Source organism: Theropithecus gelada, chromosome 5, assembly GCF_003255815.1.
Source record: "Theropithecus gelada isolate Dixy chromosome 5, Tgel_1.0, whole genome shotgun sequence".
NCBI lineage: Eukaryota > Metazoa > Chordata > Mammalia > Primates > Cercopithecidae > Theropithecus > Theropithecus gelada.
The window spans coordinates 148,538,411-148,556,570 of NC_037672.1; the positions used below are offsets into that span (position 1 = coordinate 148,538,411).

At 37.9% G+C, this 18,160-nt stretch overlaps 1 protein-coding gene across 1 annotated transcript in view; it reads left to right on the forward strand.

The window, feature by feature from the left end:
* FAM160A1 (family with sequence similarity 160 member A1) overlaps positions 1 to 18,160 on the forward strand; it is a 263,667-nt gene that overhangs the window by 162,512 nt on the left and 82,995 nt on the right. Inside the window, exons 4-5 of the mRNA XM_025385547.1 lie at positions 4,015 to 4,240; positions 15,324 to 15,950. Coding sequence (XP_025241332.1) covers positions 4,136 to 4,240; positions 15,324 to 15,950 — 732 coding nt within the window. The 5' untranslated portion in view covers positions 4,015 to 4,135. The remainder of the gene's footprint in view (positions 1 to 4,014; positions 4,241 to 15,323; positions 15,951 to 18,160) is intronic.

An 18,160-nucleotide genomic window follows, 5' to 3' on the forward strand; every position in this document is an offset into this window, starting at 1 on the left:
GATGGTATGAGATATTTAAATGCCAAAATATTTATAGTTTAAGTTTAGTCTGATAGTAAGAAAGGGATATATCAAAATATAGTTATTGATAGTTCAGGAAAAAATGCGATTTTGACATATTTTTAGCTTTTCTAATTATTGTAGCTTTCCAAAGAGTCTGAAGTTGGGTAAGATGTCTATCTGGGAATGAAATTTTTACATTGGAAAAGAGGTGTGATTTAGATGGCTAGAATCTGAGCTTTTATAATTATATATTTTATTATTCTGTAAGGTGGAAGCATATGTTTTGCTTTTTTCATAGTCAAATAAAAATATATATTTTTGAAAAACAGCAAATAAAATTGATACAATTCTTTGGCCAGTTATCCCTGTCTCTAACAATATTTAATAGAATTTTTCTTTCCTTATTGATGGAAAGTATTTTTATATATAATATTAATGAGATATAAATATGGCCACTCAATAATGTCTATAGTCAGTTCTGTCTTTGCAGTGTAGAATTTATGCTGAAATATCAAGCTGTTGTATATATATTTTGACAGCTCATCTTTTTCTTGCCCATTCCCCCAACCAAAAAACTCAACCACACCACACACCTACACGCACCCACTTTGAGTATTTTTTTTGTGTTGGTGGTTTTTTTGAAGAAAGATAAAAAAAAAATCACTCCTTGACATCTAAATGGTTTGTAGAGCTCTCTCTCAGGCATGAAACTTGAGTCAATGTGCATGTGTGACTTTACGGGAAGAACAGACTGCATGTGTGCCAAGAGTGGCAAGGTTTGCTTCAAACATTTTTGGCATCACGTAGCTTAGACTGAAGAGTGTAGAGGGAAAGAAAGGAGAAACGTCTGATGATGCCATATTCCTGACAGACTCACATTTAGTAACTGCAGCCCCTTTACCGACTTACCTTGGCTTCATTCTGTCCTTTGTTCTTCTCTTGGGAGGTTTAGCTGTGATTTGAGAGTTTAATAAAAAGCTTAGAGTGGATGCAAAAAAGGAAAAAAACACCAGTAACAGGAAAATGCAATGTGTTGAACACCTTAGTGCTTGAGGAAATATGTCCTTATGCATCTCTCATAAATATGGAGCCATCTCTTTCCGTTTTATTAATGTATTGCCCTGGTGACATGCCAGTGTTTTAATACTCTAATATGGAATAAGACAGAGAGAGAGAGAGAATGAAAATATCCAACGTTTTGTTGTTCTCTGGGTATGCTAGGTAGTATTTTTCATTTGTAGGATCTTCTGGCATACTTATTTCCTTCTCAAACTTAGCTTGTTTGACTTGCCTCATTCCTTCTTTCTCTCCCAAGTTTTCTTTATATTGTAGTTTCTTCATTCATGATACATTTTAATTCTTTAGTCATCTGTTTCAAAAGTATAGTTGGATAAGAATAAACGAAATGAGATGCACTTTTCTTAGAAATGTTACAAATTCCTTTAGAGAATAGGGCCAGCGATTATAGCCCTTAGAAAGGAGAATATAGTTTCCTAGTAAGAACACTGGACTGGGAATGCAGAGATTTATATTCTGTTTCTATCAAAATTAACTTGTGCTGGGCATGGTGGCCCATGCCTGTAATCCTAGCCCTTTGGGAAGCCAAAACGGGAGAATTGCTTGAGCTCAGGAGTTCCAGACCAGCCTGGGCAACATAGGGAGACCCTGTCTGTACAAAAAATGAAAAAAAATTGGACGGGTGTGGTGGCACATGCCTGCAGTCCCAGCTAGTCAGGAGGCTGAGGCGGGAGGATTGCTTGTGCCCAGGAGTTCAAGGCTGTAGTGAGCTATGATGGCTTCTGTACTCCAGGCTGGGTGATGAATTGAGACTCTGTCTCTAATAAAACAACAACAACAACAACAACCACCACCACCACCACCACCAACCACCACCACCAACAACAGCAAACTAACTAGTAAGCTCATAGCATTGGCTATTTGTCCCGTCTCTACTACATTCTCGCCATTTCTGAGAAGATTGCTTGTAAATTCCTTCTGAAAACTAACTTGAAGGATCTTAGCATATGTTTCTGTTTTTAACTTAGAAGCAATTGGCATGATGTATATTCCTTTCATACCTCTGAAGAAGAATCTTTGAATTCTGGAGCTGGAATGACTTGCGTCTTGTAGTTTTTCGATCTCTGGGATAAATCAAAACTTTGATTTTATTCATTATTATCACTATGTAACCTAAATAAAAGGCCTTGACATTTTCACAGAAATGTAATGTGTAGAATAATGAGGAAGTTGATTCAGAATCTTGTTTTATCTCTTATCATTTAAAACAAGGCTGTAAATGTAAATGTTTATAAGGGCTAGTGAGGTAACCTGAATGAGGTGAAGGTTCTGGCAGTAAGATCACAGGGAGTGGCAGGCACTGTGGGGACGGGAGAATGCATTCCCTGCATATATGGGGTAGCCACTCCTGATTTTTGAAACACTAGATCGACCCAATAGTAGCAAAGAGCCATGGTTGGCAGTGGACAATGTCCATTGAAAACAAGTTTGTATTATTTGGAATTTTAGTTTGGGGAATTCAATTTTAATAAAATAAAGTTATAGAAGAAACACACAGGCAGTTTTCCTTGAATATGTGATTTGTGTACTTCTTTTAACAGGCCGTCCTTTCTGTATACCTTAACTCTCCTCCATTCTTTTTCAAAAATGTTTCTTTCCTCAGAACTATGCTTGCAAGTGTTCTGTTCTTATGTCCTAAAAATTCTTTCTAAGACCTTTTCATGATGAATAGTTGCCCTCCTATTAACAGAAGTGCTCGTTTTAAATACTTCTTAACTATTTTCCAGTGTTTAATTCTATTCCCCACAAGGAACTTAACCCCTAAGTCTCCTCTGAAGCCTACTTTCTCCCATCTTACTGTTTACAGGGAGGAACAGCTGATTGGTGTTCTCCTTGTAATACCCTTCATATTACTCTGTTGAAAATGGCTACCCCCTGTTTTCTTTTGGCATTACAAGTCTACAAACTTTTATTATGGTTTTTGTTTTCCAGGGTTCTGGTAATTGTAATTACTTTTTTCTGAACTCTTCCCAATCTGTACACTAAAAAAAATAGTATTTTCAATTATACCTAGTCCTTTTATGGACTGATCAAACTGGTGAGACAATACCACTGTCTTACTGCTTTCGTCAGTGCCACACAAATGGATCATATTCACCGTACACTCTATGACCTCAATTTCTTTTTTCCCCTACTTACTCCCTTGTAGTCAGGATTTCTTTGTATTTTTTTCCGTGTTTCACTTTTCATTTGTAAGTGTGCTGCCTTGCACTCACACCTAATAAACACTATCTTGTTTTTGATGGATCATTTCTATCTCTGATTTGTCAAGGTTACTTGGAATTCTATTATTTTTCAGAAAAGCTAGAAACTTTAACCTAGTTTATAGCCACAAAATGATTGAGAATCCTTTCAATTCTGACAGCCATTGATTTAAAAAAATATTCAATCAAATTAGACCCAGGAATCTGGGTGCTGTTTTATAATACCTCCCCCAAGTTGCATCAAGCCATTTATTTCTCTTGCTATTAACTCATGGTTTTCCTGTTACTGGGTGTTTTTAAGCTCTGCAAACATTGGTATCATAATAGGTTAGTGCAAAAATAATTGCAATTTTTGCCCTTGAAAGTAATGGCAAAAACTGCAATTACTTTTGCACCAACCTAATAGTTTCTTGCTTGATTCTAGAAACTAGACTTGAACTTGAGTGATTTAGAATAGTAATTTTGGGGGGTTGTGGCTGGTTGTAGTGGAGAGAAGAAACCCAATAATTGTTTCATTGATTCATGTAGCTTAGGTAGTATTATTATTTTGTATTTTTAGTAGCAAAGTAGGAGAAAATAGGAGAGCCTTTAGATTGAGTGTATCTGTTTTGTAGATTTTTTTCTGTGTTGGACTTTAAGAATGTCTAAGCTTTGATTTAAATTTAATAGTCAGTGTCCTATTTAATTTATGAACATAATAAAATTCATTTTTTGGTTATTGTCATTACAGGTTTTGGAAGGTGACAATGAAATGTGAAGAAGTTCCATTTCTCAAACCTGAAAGTTAGTGACTGCTACCAAATTTTAATGAAAATTAAATATGACTTAGAAGTATTGATTTATGAAGTCTTATGATGTCATCGGTTTCGACAGGAAGCAAACTCCAGCAGGCTGTGAGCCTACAGGGAGTTGACCCAGAAACATGCATGATTGTATTTAAAAACCACTGGGCACAGGTAATGTATGAATTCCACTTTTTTTGCTGGTCTCAGTAACCCCAGGGGCCTCCATCACACTGAATCAGGGTTTCCTACCTCTGTGATAGGTAACTAGATTTCTATAAACATAGGGAGGGAAACTCTTTCAGGTAGGAAGAAAAGTAACTTTTTCATCTTGCTTTCCTAGAATAGGTATCTGGTCAAAAACTGAGGTTTTCACAAAAGCAATTAGGGTACATGCATGTTCCTTGGATATTTTTAGAAGAACAGCAGTTGTTCCTTAAAGTGACTTTTATATCGCTTTGCCATATACTTGACCATAATTACATCCTCTCTCTTTTTCTCTTCCCTGCTGATTTCCATCCAGTTCTTAAGCTCTAATAATACTAAAATACACATTTATTAAACATTTACCAAGTACTCTGTTGAGTACTTCAAATGCATTATGTCATTTAAGCTTCTCTATAAACCTGTAAGGTAGCTAATGTTAGCTTCCTCATTTTACAGAAGAGGGAACAGAAAATTACCGAGGTTAAATAACTTGCTTGAGGTTATGCAGCTAGTAAGTTACTAAGCCCCGTTACTTAGGCTTTGGTCTCTTGACTCCAAAGCTCATGTGTTTGATCTCTGTGCTCTACTGTTTTGCGGCTGGTGGTCCCTGTGTAACTTAATGAAAAATCCCTGAGTATACCTGAATATATGTCTTCATTGCAAAGTGATTACAAATTTTTTTTTTATTATTTACTTTGACTTCTCTGATCTGCTGTGTGGATAATTAAGGGTTGAATGTTCAGAAAATTTACTATCCTGCCCCTTAGGGAGTTTATAAGTAGTAAAATAAATAAAATTGGCATTCTTTACTACTTGCCCAACATTGCACTCCCCAGGTGAGCTGGTAAGTGGCTATTTATGTGACAGTTTTTAAATGACTACCCAGTTCCTTCCTGTGGCTGGAAACAGCACACGGGTCAAAGCACTGAGCCTGTAAATCGCAACAATTATAGGGGACACAGTTTAGATCAAAAACGAGCAAAATCAATTCTGTTTCTGAGCTGTTTATACTTTGTAGCTTCTTGTTACTATGCAGTATAAACCTTCTCTGATTTTTTGTGCGTTCTCTGACTTTTTACCGTTAGAATTTTAATGAATTTGCTATGGACATTAGGGCACATATGCTTTAGTTAAGGGAAGAAAGTAATTTAGGAGTTTTCGAGATAATTAGAGTAATAACCTTTGGCTTTGCACTTTTATAAATATTTTAAAGCAGTATCTTCAAAGCGAGGTGGTGAATCCTAAGGAATGAGCCCAGTAGTCCATTGGGTGTAGGAAGAATATTTTAGAAGGTCCGTTTCTATCTTTACCTTTTACAAATTTCTGTTTTGTGTTTAAAATGTACATTATATATTTGTATATTAGTACCTGTATGATTACTAATTTATTTAGTTACTTGTGCTCATTTAAAAAATCTATTAGTGCACAATCGTATGTTTTTAATTGAGAACATTTTCAGCTCCAGTCATTTCATTAGGCTGAAGAAGTCTATCCTACTACGTAGTCTTCACTCCCAGCCCCATTTTGTTTATTTGTTTGTGTATAATACCTTGGGTTATAATCATTTCTCCTGGGGTAACTGTGATATGATCCATTTAGTATTCTGTGCCACTTTCCAAAGACATGATACATCATCAGCTTCTTGATCATATGTAGGTGGGTCATCTGCCCTGTCAGATTCTGTCCCCGGCAGGCTTTCTCCAAATGTGAGGAATGTGTCAGTACAATGTGTCACATTATTGAAAGAGTATTGGTCCCAGAATCATATTATTCATTTCCATAACAATACAAATGACTTCATTATTTTCGGACATTTTGGGTTCTCTGAAGCACAGTACAGATACATAGTACTCTCAGTGCAGACAAGTCTTGAGTTGAAGGTAAGGATAACTTTGTCAAAGGGGATGCTGTTTAGTTGTTAAATATTTTCTTTTATAAAGTTGGGACACTCATGGTCTTATTGTTGACTCAGCCATTTCTTTACCTTTGGGCAGGTGTTTTTAACCTTTTTTAGGCTTAACGTTTCCTTTTAAATAAATTCGGAAAATGCTCTCAGTTGCTGCCTATAGAGGCCCTTGAGGGCCTTTCTGTTATCTTTGTGAATGAAAATACTGGTTGAAGAAATTTACATGAGTGTCAAAGTGTTATTGTTCAATGGAGATTTACTGAGCCCACACTCCAGGCATGTCACTGTTGGCATCACAGGTGGGACTTGAGAATGTATAAGCCTTGGTCTGGGCTTTAAAAAATGTATAAGCTGATTCAGATGACAATGCAAGATACATTATTACAAAATGGATAATCATTATTACATGAATTAAGTCAAGAGAAGGGGCTATTATGGCTGGAAATGACCTAGGAATGGAGAAAGTGAGATTTTGCTAGGTTGGCTATGGAAAAGGAAGGTTTTGATGACAGATAGGAAAAGAATATTTCAGAGAATGGATACTGGGAACAAATGCTCAATTTTAGCTTTTTTGGATGGTAAATATAAAGGAGGGGAATGCAAAAAAATCATAACCAGGCAGAGATATGGGACGAAGAGTAAGATAAGGAATGAGATCTTCAGTTGGTGGGAATGAATGATACTTACATATTGTTTTAGAGTTTCATGCATTAGCTCTTGGCTGTGAGTTGTTGGGCTGGGGTGGGTGAAGAGCAGTTGCAGAGGATTGGGAAAAGAGCTCAAGTCTGATATAAGCTCCTAGGCCTACTGTGACTACAGCCCCTGGGTTCCCCTGAGGCGACGCAAGAAAAATCTGTAAGGCTGGTAGGGAATGAGACATAGACAAAGCCGGAAAGCATTTTATTTGCCCAGATGCCCCATTACCTGCCCAGTGTAATGCTTTTTTAAATGTCAAATTAGGAAAAAGTGTTGGCTGGGTGCTGTGGCTCACATCTGTGTTCCCAGCACTTTGGGAGGCTGAGGCGGGCAGATCACGAGGTCAGGAGTTTGAGACCAACCTGGCCAACATGGTGAAACCCCATCTCTACTAAAAATAAAAAACTTAGCCGGGCGTGGTGGTGCGTGCCTGTAATCCCAGCTACTCGGGAGTCTAAGGCAGGAGAATTGCTTGAACCCAGGAGGTGGAGGTTGCAGTGAGCTGAAATTGCGCCACTGAACTCCAGCCTGGGCGACAGAGCAAGACGTCTTAAAAAAATAAAAATAAATAAAAAAGAAAGGAAAAAATGAAGGCAACAAAAGCCTGTGGTATCCTGAGTTCTATTCGTTAGGAGACTTAAGTACAAATTCAACATAGTTAACTTGTATTTGACAGGTTCTGTTCTGCTATTTGTTAATAGCTTCTATTCCAGAGCTTGAGTTAAAGAGCAAACACTGATGGAGGAGATCTGCTTGCCCACTTACACCTTAGAGCCTGTCAGAGGCAGCTAGTTATACAACCAGCCGTCATCCAATCAGTCTGTGATTCAGGGGAGTTGCCAGCGGAGAGACCTTAAATGGCCCAGTGGTGCACTTGAGGTTCCAAACTGTTTCTGGGTCCAGTGATCTCATGGCATCCCAGAATCATTCTAGAGTATACTTTCAGGAATGGTTGCATTCCTAATAGTGACACTGAAGAGTCTGGGCTACAGAAAGTAGCCCCTGACTTCCTCTCACCTTCTGAGATGCCATCTTGTCCCATAAGTTGCCAGAGTGATGAATCTCAAATCCAGATCTGTCTGGTTCATTCCTCTAGTTGAACCTTTCAGTGGCATCTGGCCACCTACAGGCCAGGATGGCACACATAATTTGTTATGTCCTGGCTTCTGTTACTCTCTGCCTCTCATTTAATCACCAAAAATGCAAAGTTGCTTGGGGTTCCTAGCCACCCCGTCTCCTGGCAGTGTCCATCATGCTATTTCATCCCTCTGTGCCTTAGGCACTCATTCTTCTTTCTGCCTGAAATATTCCTCCCACTGGTTAAATGCCTGTCCTTCTACAGGCCTCATTTGAGGCATCATTTGCTCTAGGAAACCTTCCCTGCCCTCTTTCATGCTCCCACCCCACGTTCAAGCATTAACCTGAGTATTCTATCACTCTTACACCAATCACCTTTTAATTTAATTATTTATATTTTTAGAGAGAGAGTCTAGCTATGTTGCACTGGAGTGCAGTGGCTATTCACAGGTGCAATCATGGCATGCTACAGCCTTGAACTCCTGGCTCAAGAGATCCTGCTCCCTCACTCTCCCAAATAGCTGGGACTGCAGATATGTGCCACTGCATGTAGCCCAACCACTTTTTATTAAAATTGCGTATACACTATCTTCTTCACAAACTCATTACAAGCTCCTCAAGATCAGAGGCCATTTGTAACTGATATTCCCATTGCCCAGAACAGACTGTGACATATAGTAGATGTTCAATAAACGATTGAACTGAAAGGCAGTCAGAATAAAATACAAGTTTAAAAGACCTAGGCAACTTAGGAAACAGCTTTCAATGTACACTAATTTTAAAACATTGTATAATTTGCCACCAGCAAGATCTTTGGAATTTGCGTTAAATGATCTGGAAGAGTGTGTGTATGTGTTTAATTTTTATAGTAGTCTGTAAGAACAGTTTATAATCTAGTAGACTGTTGTTTTTATCTCTTGCCTTTGTGTCTTTGTTTTTATCTGAATGGAAGAGAAGACAGAAACAGTAAGAAGCATTATTAGCCCACCAGGCAATAAACTATTCAACTAGACTGCCATGTGAATTAAATTCCCTACACTAGTTATTTTTGATGGCGCAGTTGTACTTTCTGAAGCTTCATGGACCTTGTTCTATTCCTTTTCTCTCTGCCCCTTTCAAGCATTGAATTTCAAAAGGTCTCTGCTCTTAGAGCCAGAACAGAGGAGGTGGGTTAAAAAAAATCAATTGGAAATGCACATTTCTGTCTTTGCCTCTAGTTAATTAATAGCCCAGAATGACTTCTGTCTACCTTCAGCCTCTAAAAATAAGCTGTTTAAAAAATTTTTAGGCTAAGAAAATGTCAGAGCTCAAATAGAGTAATAGTGATGGATGAGGAAAAGTCAGTGGGTTTAGTAACCTTTTTCATCTTGGAGAGGGGTAGGGATGGGAAAAAACAGAACCATCTAGATTGGTTAATTAAGTCAAATGTCTTCCCACAATAGTCAAAAATAGATAATATACTTGAGGTATGGTATCTTGTGTAGAGCTCCAAGTAGCCCAAATCTAAAGTCTAGAGCATCCATGCATGGATTTGACACGTGTACTGTATTTGAGTCTCATTCCCTTGCTCTGCTTATCTCCATTCTTTCGCTCTGTGCTTGTAGTAGACTAAATGACAGAGAAAAATTAAGTAAAGCCTTTGAGAGATGAACAGTTGGGAAGTATTAGAGAACTCTGATTAATTTTCTAAATACCTTAGTAAATTGATGTTTGTTAACATTTCAAAAAGTTCTGTCTCCCTTCCGAGGCTTACAGGTAGCTCTAGCCTTGATGGTAGAAGGTAAAGTGAACCAAAGGTATACTTCTTAAGTTGGAGGACTGAGGCATTAACTTGCACTTCTGTCAGACTCTAAAGTGGTTGAACATGGCTGGGTGCGGTGGCTCATGCCTGTAGTCTCAGCACTTTGGGAAGCCGAGGTGGGCAGGAGTCTGAGACCAGCCTGGCCAACACGGTGAAACACTATCTCTACTAAAATACAAAAGTTAGCCAGGTGTGGTGGCACATGCCTGTAATCCCAGCTACTTGGGAGGCTGAGGCAGGAGACTTGCTTGAACCCAGGAGGCGGAGGTTGCAGTGAGCCTAGATTGCACCATTGCACTCCAACCTGGGTGACTGAGAGAGACTGCATCTCAAAAAATAAAAATAAAAATAAAATAAAAATAAAATGATTGAGCATGTTGAAATGTCAGCAACTCTCCTACTGTGTGCTTGGTGGTAAGTTTGATTTTTGCTGTGGTTGAAATTAGTGTTCTTTGAAATATTATTATTTAGATCATTACTCATAAGGCTTTTCCATAACTGTTTTATCCAAGATTTAGGCAAGCTTCTGGAGCTCAGGACTGGAGCTGACATTAAAAACCTGGTGTTAAGTGAATACGTATTATAAAGCTGTTATCTTAATGTAAAAAGAAGTGACTTGGTAGAGGTCTCCCTGTGGAAATAGATGCATAAGGAACACTTAATACTGAAAGACACAGCTGTTAAGTCATGAACAAGGGCTGCATGGAAACTTTTGTGTCGTTATTTGATACGTTATTTGATTAAGTGGAATTTGGCTTTAGACAGCTAAATCTTGCCCTTCAGTGTGTTGGAAAATATTGCATAGTAACTTGGTTTTTTCCACAATGCCACCTTATTTTAGCATTCCAAAGGATTTGGAAGTATGGGCTTTACACATAAGACTTTCTTAAAATAACTGGGCTCTAACTTTGGTAGCATAAATAATCACTTACTGATACATGCATGTATGTAAGACAGAGAACAATATTAACTGGAATCAAAGCTAGTCTCCTGAGAGAGAAACACTTGTGTTTATCCTGAAGGGTAATCATTTGTAGCTGAGGTACAATTATGTGATTTATGTAGAGCTTTCATTTTGAAAGCATTTGCACTTGCTGTTTAGAATTTGTGCCCGTTTGAAATTCAGGCCAATTATCACTGGCTCACAGGGGCCATCATAAGGGATAAGGATAGGAGTATCTGATACTACTTAATGAAAGAAACATGCTATTTATTAATCTTATTTAGCCCCAGTAATTCTCACATTTATAAGTCAAATGGCTTTGAAATTAGGTTAAATTTAGCTCTATGAATTTGATATTTTTAACAGCATTGTTCATACTGTTGATTTTTATGTGTTTCTTTCTTTTTGGAATTGTGATACTTTACATTTAGGATCTGTATGTGATGAAGGCTAATGGTGCACCCACACACATACACATACACACAGGCACACACGTCTGTGTTTCTTAAAGTTTGTAGATTAACAAACATCTAGCTATGATCTGCAAAACGTTTAAGTTGCTATTTCTGATCTCAGCTGGTTTACTTAATTAATGAGTGTGGGCTTTATAAGGTGTTGATTAGTTTTTTAAAATGGTATTTTCAGCCTAACAAAGTAAATTTGTTTTATAATTTGGAAATATTTGCAAAGTATATTTTGCTTGCTTTCATTCTTTTACCTACTGAAATCCCTCCGGCCCCATTAATTGTGTTTTTTCTTCCTCTGAGCTGAATCCTTGAGACTGAGTCTAGAGAGCTGAGAAGAAGCCAGGTGTGGGAAATGAGGCAAGGTCGGGAGTATAAGACAGCTGGTAATCAGGAGTAGACCAGGCCTGGGGGAGCCACTGTGAGCAGCGTGAAATCGTGGCATCCATAGCACCGGAAGGTAAAAGTTGGTGTGTGGGTAGAACTGGCAGCAAGCAGAAATCAGGGACACAGAAATATTGGAGTTTGATGGGAGTGATACGAAAAGAGGGCACAAAAGGAAAAAATAAGGAAAAGTCCAGGTCTTATCAGAGATCAGTTTATAGAAACTGAAAGAACTATGACACCATTGGAGTGAGAAAGTTGGGACTTGGGATAGAAGTTCTTTGGCATTTCAGTACAAATTGTGCTCTAGTCAAGAAGCTTCTTAGGCATTCCCTGCCAATATAGGAACTGGTCCCAAGATTGGGCCACCAGAGCCCGCTAGTAAAAGCAGGTCATGGGTGTGTCTGCCTGGAAAGGAAAAGGAGGTACTCTGGGAAGGTCCTAAGGAGAGAGGTTAAGGACGTGTGGCAACACAAGCATAATCAGCACTTTGCTGAGCATTGTGTGTTTCATGACTCACATATGTTGGTTACAACACACCCATCTTCCAGGCAGTAAAACCAGTGGGTTAGGTCTGGGTCTTCAATGTATCTGCTCCATCTGAAGACAGTATAAGGGAACTACTTTAAGAGAGTAAAGATGCTTCAGTTTAAAAGCTGCTAAACAGTTTGCATTCTGTATAAAAATCTTAGTTCTCTTTTTAAGGTTTTTCATAGCAAAAAAAGGAGGTCTGTAAAGGAATGAATTGGAATAAATAATATAAATGAAGGTTAATTAATGAGAAAAATACAATTTATGGTTATGTAAATAAAGACTTTTGCTGTGTCTTACATATTTGCATGCACATATATAGTATATATAAAATATACATATGCATATGTATAAATTTATATTGCTTAGAAATTGCTGAGACTTAAGAGATCTCTAATTGTTAATTGTTTTTAACTCAATGGTTTGGTCTTTTTTGGACATTAGTACATGATTACTTTGTCTACCTTTGTTTTTATTTGTATTATGAAATTAGATAAACTTACAGGAAAGAATAAATAACCTTAAAATCTCATTTATATCTTTTTAGACTCACTTTTAATCATGTATCTACTTGGCAATGTATTTGCTTTTTAGCTTACATTTTAGTGATAGAAAATGAATTTACTTAGTTTTTTTTTTTGGCTCATACAATTTTTTTATATTGTATGGTGATATAACATATTTTGATTGTAATTCTCTTATTCTTGACCATTTGAGTCAATAGCATTTTTTTCATTATAGGAAAGTTGAACATGTTTTAAAAGATTATTTTTGGGTTGTTTCCTTGGGGCATTTTCCCCAAAGTCAGATTAACAAGTCAAAGGGCAGGAACAATTTTATAGCTTCTATTACATATTGCCAGATTGTTTTCCAGAAAGATTGAGCTAATTTGCTACTCCACTATCAATGTATAAAGCACAGCCCCAGTTTTAGATAGTTTAGACAGTCTGGGCACACATGAAACGTATAATTACATTTTTACCCTGAGGTCTAGCTGTAAAGATAGTTCTCATAAGTAAACTCGATATATGGACTTTGAAATTATAGAACTGATAAGGCATGTCTTTTGTTCTTCAGAATGTGGAGGCTTGAAGTTAGGGACTTTTGGGGCTGGACAATGTGTGGTGTGGAGGTAGAGGGTCCCTTTGGACCAGCGTGGTACTGTGATTGCATTCTATTGAGTTGTTGGTAAGGCCCAGAACAAAGGGATGGGGGAGAGCCAGGTCCCGGTGTTTCTGCTGCTGGGACGGTGACCAGGTGCAAGGAATCCTGAAGGGCTTGGTGGAGGTTGTAGGATAGTGGGTGTACTTTGGAGTCAGGCATGCAGCAAAGGAGAAGAGGATGTCTAGTGGCTGTCCTGTGGCCACTAGTCAGTGGGCCAGGTACTCCCTGGGTAGGGGCTAGCCAAAGGCCTTCCTTTTTTTTTATTAAAAATGTCAACTCAAGGGTGTTGGAGTGATTTTTTGCCTTTGTGACACAGCATTATCAACTTTATAATGGAAGTCAATGGAGATTATAGATTCTGTGGAAATTCTTTTATTCTGTAAGGGTGGACTTGCCTGGTCTATAAAGATTTTTTTCCATTTCTGACAAGGGAGAGACAGACATTTCCCTGAGAAATAAATTTCCCTCATTGCTCATGCATGCTGACATAGCATTATGCCTTTGCCAGCTTCCCCAATGACTTGCAAAAATTCCATAACCTAAGTACTCATACAGAACATGTAACAGCACATCATAGAACTGGACCCGGAGGGTACTGCAAAAGACACATAGATTCCATGCAATTCAGAAAGGCAAAAAGGGACAAAGATAAAGTCATTGATAAATGTTTGGTTGTTTAAAAATTATCGTATGTGTATATTTTCAAAGGAGTAAATGGAATGAGTATTATACTAGAAATTCTAAGTCATAAAGTTAAATGGAAGTTGAGATAAAAAATTGTTTTAGTTTCCAGGTTGCAAAGTGGAAGTATCTGTTGGCAGAGAAAGTGAGAAACCTTCAAATGCTAGCGGTGGGAAAGGAGAGAAGCTGACCGGGGCTGTGAGGTGACCTGTTTAGGGATTTTTATTTAAATTGTTAATTGAGTTTTTTGTGGTAAAGTATATATAACAAAATAGGCCACCTTAACCCATTTTGTTTTTTGTTTTGTTTGAGGCTGGAGTGCAATGGCGTGATCAAGGCTTACTGCAGCCTCAACCTCCTGGGGCTCAAAAGATCTTTCTACCTCAGAGTCTCAAGGCATGCACCACCACACCCAGCTAATTTTTACAGTTATTTTGTAGAGACAGGGTCTCACTATTTTGCCCAGCCTGGTCTTGAAGTCCTAGGCTCCAGTGATCCTCCCATCTTGACCTCCCAAAGTGCTTAATTATCAGCTCTATTTCCAAAACTTTTTAATCACTCCAAACTTTAGGGGTTTGTTTTGTAATTGGTTGTCTCAGAATTTTTAAGCTTAAAGAAACACAACATTCAAACCCTTCATTTTTCAGTTTCAGTATATGCCACATGTTAGGGTTGATTCTACTAGTTGTATGTCGCTCGTTTATCAGTTTCCTTTAATCTTTTCTGTTGCTGCATGTTTGGTTGAAGAGGGCATCCATCCAAGTAGGGAAGGGAGGATATTGTTCTGCCAAGGGCATATGAGTAGCTGTGTTCCTCTGCTGAGATCTCCAGAGCAATTCTGTTTGTAGGAGAACATGGGTAGCATGGTTTCCTTGTGCTTATTTAATGTATTTTAAAATTAAAAAGCAATGTTATACATTTACAATCTAGAAAAAAATTTAAGAATTTGTCATGACTTTGAACATAAAAATGAGTCTTTTTGCATATTTTTCACATACGTCTTTGACATAATTGATTATTATGCATCTAACATCTATAAATAGCTTGCTTTTTTCATCTAACATATCACTTACAATTTCTCATTTTCCTCAATTATGTTCATAATAAATAATCCAAAGAATGCATGTAGCTTAATTTATGTAACCGTAGTATTTTCTTTGATATTTAGATTGTTGAAATTGATAACTGTGGAAGCAAACGTCTTCAGACATCTTCTTTCTATAGTTTAACTCCTTCATTTTAGTGTTTGAGAGGAAGACACACACACACACAATGTTCACACATATCTTGTTGTGGGCAGTGGCTCCTGCATTTTTGGTGAAGATTTGGTAAAATCAGTGGTGATGTGTTTTTGTAATTATGATAAACATCAGATAGATGACAAATGTTTGACTTGGTTACAGGTTGTGAAAATCTTGGAGAAGCACGACCCCTTGAAGAACACCCAGGCAAAATATGGGTCTATCCCTCCAGATGAGGCCAGTGCTGTGCAGAATTATGTAGAACACATGCTCTTCTTGTTGATTGAAGAGCAAGCCACGGATGCTGCAATGGGGCCGATTCTGGAATTTGTGGTCTCTGAGAACATCATGGAGAAACTTTTCCTTTGGAGCTTGAGAAGGGAATTTACTGATGAGACTAAAATTGAGCAGCTAAAGATGTATGAGATGTTGGTCACCCAGTCGCACCAGCCTCTGCTGCACCACAAACCCATTCTGAAGCCTCTGATGATGTTGTTGAGCTCTTGTTCAGGAACAACCACCCCCACTGTGGAGGAGAAGCTGGTTGTCCTACTCAATCAGCTCTGTTCCATTCTTGCCAAAGATCCATCCATTTTAGAACTCTTCTTCCACACTAGTGAAGACCAAGGCGCTGCCAACTTCCTCATCTTCTCCCTTCTGATTCCCTTCATTCACCGAGAGGGGGCAGTGGGCCAGCAAGCTCGGGATGCATTGTTATTCATCATGTCTCTCTCTGCTGAGAACAGCATGGTGGCCCATCACATCGTGGAGAACACCTACTTTTGTCCAGTAAGTCTCTCTCCTTGGCACGTTTTCCACTCACTCCCTTTTTTCTCTTTTGTTGCTAATGAGGAATACTATCTTACTCCCTTTTTTCTCCCAGTAAGTTGTAGTTGGCACCTCCTATGGAAAGATGTTTAGAGGAAATCTTTTGGAGGGAGCAGAGGAGTCTAAGTTGAGATGCTATTTGTCTGAGCAGCATCAGCTCATCATAAGCCAACAGAGGAAGCTAGATGTGTTACTGTTTTTGGTTAATTTTTTACTGCGTTAGGAATGATTTTAATTGTTCTAGGAGCATAGGAGCATATCCTGAGAAATTGGTAAAACCTGTGCTTTCTGATTCCTTAGCTTTTCAGGTTGATTTTGCTCCAAGGAATCATGGCATGTGATAAGACCTCCACTGCTGGTTTCACAAATTAATTTGTTTCTCAGCAAGAAAATGACCACTAGTTTTAGTGTATTTTGTTGTCATAGGAACATGGGGTGGTGGAGTGGGAGTTCAACAGTCAGTTAGTGTGTAGGGGTCACGCTGACAACACCAAATGCTGGCAAGATGTGGAGGAGTAGAAACTCTCATTCATTGCTGATGGGAATGCACAATGGTACAGCTACTTTGGAAGACAGTTTGGCAGTTTCTTACAAAACTAAACATACTCTTGCTGTGTGGTCCATCTATTGCACTCCTTGATATTTACCTAAAGGAGTTGAAAACTTATGTCCACCCAAAAACCTGCACATGGATGTTTATAGAAGCTTTATTTATAATTTGCAAAAACTTGGAAGCAAACAAGATGTCTTTTAGCAGGTGAATAGATAAATAAAGTGGGGGTATATGCAGATAATGGAATATTTTTCAGCTAAAAAGAAATGAGCTGGTAAACCATGAATAGATATGGAAGAACCTGAAATGCTTATTACTAAGTGAAAGAAGCCAATCTGAAAAGGGTGCCTACTGTATGATTCCAACTATATGACATTCTGGAAAAGGCAAAACTATGGAGACAATAAAAAGACTATTTTCTTCCCCTGAGCATTGGGGCAGGGTGAGGGATGAATAATCAAAGCACACAGGACTTTTATGGCGGTGAAATTACTTTGTATGATACTAGAATGGTGGGTACATGTCAATATACATTTGTCCAAACCCATAGAATGTAAAACACTGAGTGAGCGCTTATGTAAACTATGGTTTTTGGGGTGACTCTACTACGTCACTGTGAGTTCATCAGTTGTAACAAATGTAGCCCTCTGGTAGAGGATATTGATAATCAGGGAGGCTGTGCATGTGTTGGGGCAGCGGGTATGTGGGATATCTCTGTACCTTCCTCTCAGTTTTGTTGTGAACCTTAAACTGCTCTAAAGAAAACCTCTTAATAGCAGTTTTGAGAGAGAGCTATACGAGGTTTGGGTTTTAGCTTATTTGAATTGTTTAATTCAGTTGTGTAATTCTGCTGTTAAAGGAGAGCAGATATTGTAACAAATCAAAATATTCAGGTGGTTCACTTGATCAATATGCAAAAGGCAATTTAGAAAATACCATTTACAAGAGCAACATAATCATAAGGTATCTTGAAATAAATCTAACAAATACATGAAAGGCCTTTATGGAGAAAATTATAAAGGGCATAAAAGATCTAAATAAATGGAAAGCTCTACAGCCTGTAGATACTGTACAGATGAGACATTCCTGCAAATTAATCTATAAAGTTGATGCAATTTATGTTTTAAAAACTTTTTATTGTAAGAAAAAGTAAAATACAGAAAATTTAAAACACTAAGATGAACAGTGTATGCACACCACCTAGATTCAAAGTTGTTAATATTTTGCCATTCTTTGGTATTTTATGCTTTTATTTGTTTTTGTTGTACCATTTGAAATTAAGTTACAGATGTTAGATACTTTAGTCTGTATTTCCTATGAATGGGGACATTCTCCCACATAACCACAATACTGTTATTATACCTAAGAACATTATACAATAATTCCTTAATACGATCTAGTATCCAGTTCTCCCATTATGCCCCAAATTACTTTCATAGCTTTTTTCTCCCCCTTTGTAGAGTCCAATAAAAGATATACATCTAGCTATCAGGTCTCTTTAGTCTCCATTAATATAATAACAACCTGCCACTTTTCTTCCCCATGACATTGACTTTTTAAGAGACCAAGCCATTGTCTTATAAAACATCCCCACATTCTGAGTTTGATTGTTTCTTGT